The sequence below is a fragment of the Triticum aestivum genome, chromosome 5D, assembly GCF_018294505.1.
Source record: "Triticum aestivum cultivar Chinese Spring chromosome 5D, IWGSC CS RefSeq v2.1, whole genome shotgun sequence".
Taxonomy (NCBI): domain Eukaryota; kingdom Viridiplantae; phylum Streptophyta; class Magnoliopsida; order Poales; family Poaceae; genus Triticum; species Triticum aestivum.
In genome coordinates, this window is record NC_057808.1 from 476,679,455 (window position 1) to 476,686,811 (window position 7,357).

At 55.2% G+C, this 7,357-nt stretch overlaps 2 protein-coding genes across 2 annotated transcripts; both read left to right on the plus strand.

Moving 5' to 3' along the window:
• Positions 1 to 207: 207 nt before the first annotated feature.
• Positions 208 to 1,824, plus strand: LOC123125588 (peroxidase 50). The gene is made up of 4 exons (XM_044546064.1): positions 208 to 528; positions 620 to 814; positions 898 to 1,063; positions 1,154 to 1,824. The coding sequence occupies exons 1-4, from the start codon at positions 316 to 318 to the stop codon at positions 1,546 to 1,548; spliced, it is 969 nt and encodes a 322-aa protein (XP_044401999.1). The 5' UTR covers positions 208 to 315; the 3' UTR covers positions 1,549 to 1,824.
• A 2,860-nt stretch (positions 1,825 to 4,684) lies between these two features.
• On the plus strand, positions 4,685 to 7,124 carry LOC123122929 (peroxidase 35). The gene is made up of 4 exons (XM_044543317.1): positions 4,685 to 5,147; positions 5,246 to 5,446; positions 5,594 to 5,759; positions 6,441 to 7,124. Exons 1-4 carry the CDS (start codon positions 4,938 to 4,940, stop codon positions 6,839 to 6,841), a joined length of 978 nt encoding a protein of 325 aa, XP_044399252.1. The 5' UTR covers positions 4,685 to 4,937; the 3' UTR covers positions 6,842 to 7,124.
• Positions 7,125 to 7,357: the final 233 nt, after the last annotated feature.

The following is a 7,357-nucleotide window of genomic DNA, read 5'->3' on the forward strand; positions in this document are numbered from 1 at the left end:
TCATTCAATCCAGACACCGTCACATCAAGAGAAAACAAAATTCCCCAAACATCCCACGCATGCACATCAAGAATCAGTCCTAAACTAGACCAAAACACACGTATTTCTCCAAAGATCAAATTAAGATTGTCAACCCTTCTCGATTTCTTCCAGTGGCAAAATCTTGTGTATCACACCTCGAGCGCCTGTCAAATTAACTTCTCAGTACATGATCCTTGTGTGCAAGGCACCTCTTGCATATATATAGCCCATCCATTTCTGCACCACATATACTGATATACCACGGGGCGGCTAATTAGCTCGAGCAAAAAAAAGATGGCCCGGCGGTCGTCGTGCATGGCGCTGCTCGTCCTCATCCTCGCCCTCTCCGCGCAGCTCGGCGCGTCCGACCTGTCGCCGGGCTACTACGGCAGCAGCTGCCCCAACCTGGAGAGCATCGTGCGCGGCGTGGTGACGCAGAAGATGGACGACACCATCCGCACCATCGGCTCCACCATCCGCCTCTTCTTCCACGACTGCTTCGTCGAGGTACGTTCGCCGCATGCAGCAACATCGCCTGCGCTGATGCTTATGAGTTATGATCATGGAGTGATTGATCGATGTGTGTGCATGCGTGCAGGGCTGCGACGCGTCGGTGCTGATCCGGTCGACGCCGGGGAACCCGACGGAGATGGACGCCGACGACAACAAGTCGCTGGCGTTCGAGGGCCACGAGACGGTGAGGGTCGCCAAGGAGGCCGTGGAGGCCGCGTGCCCCGACCTGGTCTCCTGCGCCGACATACTCACCATCGCCACACGGGACGCCATCGCCCTGGTGCACACACAGCACACCTCTATCTGTACATTTTGCACCGGACATGCCCGGAGCCTGAATTTTCATGTTTGATTTGCATGCAGAGCGGCGGGCCCTTCTACCCGGTGGAGCTGGGCAGGCTGGACGGCCTGAGCTCCACCGCCAGCAGCGTGGCCGGCAAGCTGCCGCAGCCCACCAGCACCCTCAACCAGATGGTCGCCATGTTCAGGGCGCACGGGCTCAACATGTCCGACATCGTCGCCCTCTCAGGTGAACCCCATACGCCTCCCAACCGTACCCACCCGCGCCGCATGGACGTACTCCTGCTAACATAACAGTTCATGGCTGGTCGGCGTGCAGCGGCGCACACCGTGGGGCTGGCGCACTGCGGCAAGTTCAGGGACCGGGTGTACGGCAGCCCGGCGGACGCGACGCTGAACCCCAAGTACGCGGCGTTCCTGAGGACCAAGTGCCCCGCCGACGGCTCGTCGGACCCCATGGTGCTCATGGACCAGGCCACGCCGGCGCTCTTCGACAACCAGTACTACCGGAACCTGCAGGACGGCGGGGGCCTGCTCGCCTCCGACCAGCTCCTATACAACGACAACCGCACGCGCCCCCTCGTCAACTCGTGGGCCAACAGCACGGCCGCCTTCAGCCGGGGCTTCGTCGCCGCCATCGTCAAGCTCGGACGCGTCGGGGTCAAGTCCGGCAGCGACGGGAACATACGCAAGCAGTGCGACGTCTTCAACTGATGACGACAGGGATCGATCGATCGATGCGTTGATATACACCGGGGTTACTGCGCTGGCTGAGTTAGTGTGCGTGCATCGGTGCATGCGTCAAAGGTGCATGTGTACACGAAATGTGTGTCTGTGACACAGAGATTCGTTGGGTTTCACAGTCCTGTTTGGCTTGTACATGGTTGTATATGTGTTGTTTGATTCGTTGATTTCGAACGTGCGAATTATATATGCAAATAAAATGAATAAAGCATTCTCCATAAGTAATGGGGGACGTATAACTGCAAAGTACTGTGTCACTTTTTGTAGTCTTCACCTAAACCCTTCCTGCCCTAGAATTTGCATTTCGCATTCATGTAGCGACCAAGCGGGTTACACTGCTTCACGTCGATGAAAACCGCATTGAAGTCGGTCGATGGTCCAAAGTAAACGTTTTGCTAAGTTCAGACATCGTTTCCGACTGTTTAGAGATTGTGAGGCCAAAAGCAAAACTTGGTATAGAGTTCAGAATCTAAAATTAGACTTTTTGTCAATGAATAAATCAAGCGCTCACCAAAAGTAATGTGGCACAATTGGCTACTACTATGCCGTTTTGCTGTCTTATAAATGGAGATTACCTATGACTAGTTACCAAGGACACTGGGATTTTTGGTGTTGAACTAGTAGTTTTTTTCTTCTAAAATAGAACTAGTTTTGATTTGCTGAATATTCCTTTTGTGATGAAGGATATTATATTAATATCGACATAAATTATTCTCTTGACTCACAACATTCCTCATAGTAAACCTTGGGCAGCCACCGTGTTCTTGGTCGATGATTAGTTTTCCAAATGAATCGTCAGGGAGACTCCGCAAGTCCTTCGAATCCGTGTCAATTATTGGGCAAACACTTCCAGACACAAAACACGGCATCTCGTCACCGATATGTACAGCATGACCTTGACAGGGGGTGAAAATTTCAAGCGAAATCAACCACCTCTAGCAAGTTGGTCGACCAAAAAGTTCGGAAAAGACAAACATATGCTGAGGCTGAGCAATTACTATACTAGTTTTCATGGTAACTTCCTCCCAGCTTACCTCCACAGGTTTACCTCTTCGATTCGTAATCGTAATAAACCAAGAATCTCCAAGCTTAGTCCATTAACACACACTCCTTTTCCAAGCCCAGGAACCGGCCCTACGGAGCTCTGAAGCCATAGCACACACCAGTTGACATGACCAGCGCGCAAAGGCAAAGCTCTGCAAGTCTACAACAGGCTACGACTACGAGAAGGTTTCATCAGACGGAGAACAGAGCGCGGGAGACGGTTTCAGTGAACGCACGCGTTGGACGCTTGAATGGAGAGCGTGTGTAGCCCACGGTGCCGTGGCAAGCTTGGCGCTCCGACGATCGGTCTCCGGAGATCCGAAGCCGCCCGTGCTAGGGACCCAACAACCGCCACGGACATGGACGTGCCAACCGAACCGATCGAAGTCGCCTCATTTCATTACCTTATCTCGCGCCGGATAACTTCCCGGCGCGGGCCACATCGCCTGAAACAAACGATCAAAATCCATAATGTCTCCCTCAGCTGAAGCAACTTGGGCTTGGTTTAATTGTCTGGAACTCCGACCACACATAACTGTCGCCTGTTTCCCTCTTCAGAAAACAGAGCCGTTGCTTTTTTATTTGGAGGCAAAAAAGAAGTCGTCTTTTTAGAAATAGACACAAAAAAGAACTGTTGCTTGTTTACTTTGTCAGGACTCGGGGAGCCATCTGCCATGCTTGACGAGGGCCGTGCTTGAAACCATGGGCCGGCCCATCTACTGTGCTACAGCGGTGCTAGCCCGCGCCGCTACATTGAGCCGTTGGGGCCGCGGCCCCGCGGGGGAGCGGACACTAATGTGTACGATCAAGTCACACTCGCACAACTGGTCAGAACTCAAAAGGCGCGTTCCATAAAAAAGACGAGGACAAATTAGGATCAAAAGGAGCGTCATTTCCCACTAAAAAAAGGCATGTCGGCCCATGTCAGTTTCCTTTCCACCGGCCGCTACACAGAAAACCCTACACACCCCCCTAAAAAAAACCTACACTCCGCACCAAGCACGTCCACTGCATGTTTTGTTTCGAGAAAGAAAAAAACTCCGCTCCACTGCATGCTGTCAACATCTACACGTAACATGCTGTTGGAAACGGCGAGTGCAATTCAAGCCATTCCAACAACAACATGTCGGCCAGAGCTTTCAAAAATAAAAATAAAAAAGGAAAACGTCGTGGCGAGTGGCGAGTGGCAGCAGGAAGCAACCAGCTGCGAGGCCTTTCCGGTGGCCGCCATGGCTGTGGAAACGCGAAAGAGCACATGAATGCCGCCTGCTCCGGTGCTGGATCTCGTCTCCTACTGTAGACATAGCTGGTGCTCGTCTCTATGCCGTCTCAGACCATTAAACCTGCTCCGGGGCTCGACAAACAACCCATCTTGGCCGCGCTCGACTTTCCAGAGAGGCGGCCAGACCCAGAAGCCAACCCTATCTGCTCTGTCCATTTCCGCACCGGCTATGCTGTGCACGGAACTGCATTGCCATGGCTGTTTCCTGGGTTCAGTTTGCAGTGCGCGTACGTACATTTTTCAGGCCCTTCAGTTTTTTTTTGGAGGAAATTCAGGCCTTTCAGTTTGTGTTATCCACCAAAAAGAAACCCAACCCACGCAGAATCACACTGCATCATTAGCGCCGATTTTGTGAGTCGCTAGCGTGCACTCGGAGCGAGGAGCGAGCGTTGTCATTTGTGCCACCAAAAAAGGCTTTTTAACGTACTACTACTACTACAGAGCATAGGCAGGACGGACGGAGCCCCACCAACCGCGCCATGTGGAGGTTGCGAGCCCTACACATGTTTGCAGCGCAAGCGGGCAGAGCCGGTCTGTGATGTCCGTGATGAGGCCGGACGTGGACAGACGCATGCGTCCACGTGGGGACGCGCCCGGCTTCTCTCTGGATCGCCCTCGCTGCTGCATCCATCCACCGCCGCGCCGCGCACGCATCTCGAAGCGCGCGCCGTCTATCGCGGCGCGCCGCCTCGCTCACCACTGTACCAGACTGGATACGTCCACGAGCCATCACCACCTCTCCCCCACGCTCCGAGAAAGCTTGGCTTCTACTACTACCAGTACTACTCCAGCACAATAAAACTAGGCCACCTACAAACACACCCGCACCCGAACACAGCCGCGGCGACAGACACCCAACGGCATCATCATCATCACCGCCACCGCCACTTCTTCTAGATAGCTCCTGGTACCGCCGTGCCGTCATTAGCCGCGGGAGCAGAGCCTGGACGAGTCCCAGATCGGTCGGCACCGGGAGGCATTCAGGTAGGCGGGCAGGCAGGAGTGGGAGCTAGATTAAGCGCAGTGCGCCGGCATGGGCGCCGGGATTAGGATCTTGGCGGCGGCGCTCCTGGCGCTCGCGGCCGTCGGCGGCGCGACGGCGCAGCTCCGGCAGGGCTACTACTCCGCCAGCTGCCCCAACGTGGAGGCCATCGTGCAGGCCGCGGTCGCCCTCAAGGTCCAGCAGACGCCCGTCGCCGTCGGTGCCACCGTCCGCCTCTTCTTCCACGACTGCTTCGTCCAGGTCCCGCTCGATTCCCCTGCATCTAATCTACCAGCATTTCATTTTCATCCCCTGTCTGCCTGTGTGTGGCGCCCAGCCTGACGACCATACGTCTCCAGGGATGCGACGCGTCGGTCATCATCGTGTCGTCGGGGAACAACACGGCGGAGAAGGACCACGTGAGCAACCTCTCCCTCGCCGGCGACGGCTTCGACACCGTCATCAAGGCCAAGGCGGCCGTGGACACGCAGTGCCCCAGCCCCAACCTGGTGTCCTGCGCGGACATCCTCACCATGGCCACCCGGGACGTCATCGGCCTGGTACGCGCACGCAGCACGCACGCCTGCCCACTCCCTTTCGAGATCTATCCACCAAAAGCGCCCGAGCTTTCGATGCCTGCATACATATATTTATCAGCAATACAAACAACAATGCCTCTGAAAGCATCTTTCCCGTCACGCGCGCAGGCCGGCGGCCCGGCGTACCCCGTGGAGCTGGGGAGGCTGGACGGGCTGGTGTCGACGGCGAGCAACGTGGACGGGAACCTGCCGCCGCCGTCCTTCAACCTCGACCAGCTGACGGCCATGTTCGCCGCCAACAACCTGTCCCAGGCCGACATGATTGCGCTCTCCGGTAAGGCCAAGCAATTAGTATTAAAGAGATGTTTACTAACCGCCCCTGCCATTGCCAACCCCCCGAATTACTTTAGCCGCTGCCTCTGTACTGGTCGCGCTCGTGTCAGGAAGTACACCATGTGCTCTGTTTTCCTGTCTTGCAACCCACACAAAGCCGGGCGAAAAGGGCTGGATTCTGTGTGCGGATCGAGGGATTTTTGTTGGGAGGACAGTAGAAATAATGTGGTTCATCGTTGGCACTGTCAGTATATTTTTAGTTATCCCGTTAGACTGAACTTGACAGTGGAGTGTGGGTGCACTGTAGCTGGCTGCTGGTCAGTAGATCTGAAAGGGGTCAAACTGTGGAGGACTAGCTGTACTGCCTTTGCTTGCACGTGAAAGAAAGGTCAGTTGCATTATTGGCATATCCTTTGCCCACAATCGCACCCTGACAGTTTGCAACCCAGAAGCGTCCAACAGCTTGATTTCGGCCCATCCGTTCGCATGCCATGGGCCTGCAAAATGAGCTGTTAATACATGAAAAAAAAACTGTAGGTTCAGACCCACTGTACACCTGACTGTACAATTGTATGGCATCTTGGCACGAAATCTGCAGAAACTGTACACGATTATGTGCAGTACGAATTTTTGGCACCCGTGATCTTAAGAAAACAAATGCGGTGTTGTTTCTTGTTTGCAGCGGCGCACACGGTGGGGTTCGCGCACTGCGGGACGTTCACGGGCCGGATCCAGACGGCGGCGGTGGACCCGACGATGGACCCCGGGTACGCGTCGCAGCTGCTGGCGGCGTGCCCGGCCGGGGTGGACCCCAACGTGGCGCTGGAGATCGACCCGGTGACGCCGCACGCCTTCGACAACCAGTACTTCATCAACCTGCAGAAGGGGATGGGCCTGCTCACCTCCGACCAGGTCCTCTACGCCGACGTCCGGTCGCGCCCCACCGTCGACGCCTGGGCGGCCAACAGCTCCGACTTCCAGGCCGCCTTCGTCGCCGCCATGACCAACCTCGGCCGCGTCGGGGTCAAGACGGACCCGGCGCTCGGCAACATCCGCCGCGACTGCGCCGTGCTCAACAGCTGATTGGTTGGTTATTGCATTCGCTGAAGCTGGAGACCAAGATGCAGTACAACCTCGATCGATGCTTGGGGATGTCATCAACTGTTCATAGTTAGCTGGGCCGCTCGATGGGGTGGCGCTGAGATTATAATACAAGTAGCTTTCAGGACACAAGTCTAGTTCTAATCCATCAGAAGGTTAATGGTTGAGGAGTCTGTTGAGTTGAGCATCATCGATTACCTAGAGTCGAATGTATTCAATGTGTGCGTAATATTGGAGCGAGATTTATTCGAACATTTTCTCTGAATATGCACGCGTGTTAAGCCACCTCCGTCTCCAGGAGCCGGAACGGCGACCACCCGCCCCATGTTAAAGCATCTACAGCCACATATGCCAAATCCGGCCCCTCAAACGTCCACTGGCAAATCCGCACCCTCAAACGCCCGCCGGCAGTGATCGAACACACCTTGAATTTTACTTTTTGCATCCTGGCAAATCCGCGCCCTCAAACGCCCGCCGGCAGTGATCGAACACACCTTG

What these genes read in the sequence shown, in the direction of transcription:
- LOC123122929 (XM_044543317.1), top strand. Translation starts at nt 4,938, where the DNA reads ATGGGCGCCGGGATTAGGATCTTGGCGGCGGCGCTCCTGGCGCTCGCG. An exon ending in TCCACGACTGCTTCGTCCAG is followed by an intron (nt 5,148 to 5,245) that starts GTCCCGCTCGAT and finishes ATACGTCTCCAG; the next exon opens with GGATGCGACGCGTCGGTCAT. An exon ending in CCCGGGACGTCATCGGCCTG is followed by an intron (nt 5,447 to 5,593) that starts GTACGCGCACGC and finishes TCACGCGCGCAG; the next exon opens with GCCGGCGGCCCGGCGTACCC.
- LOC123125588 (XM_044546064.1), top strand. Translation starts at nt 316, where the DNA reads ATGGCCCGGCGGTCGTCGTGCATGGCGCTGCTCGTCCTCATCCTCGCC. An exon ending in TCCACGACTGCTTCGTCGAG is followed by an intron (nt 529 to 619) that starts GTACGTTCGCCG and finishes GCATGCGTGCAG; the next exon opens with GGCTGCGACGCGTCGGTGCT. An exon ending in CACGGGACGCCATCGCCCTG is followed by an intron (nt 815 to 897) that starts GTGCACACACAG and finishes ATTTGCATGCAG; the next exon opens with AGCGGCGGGCCCTTCTACCC.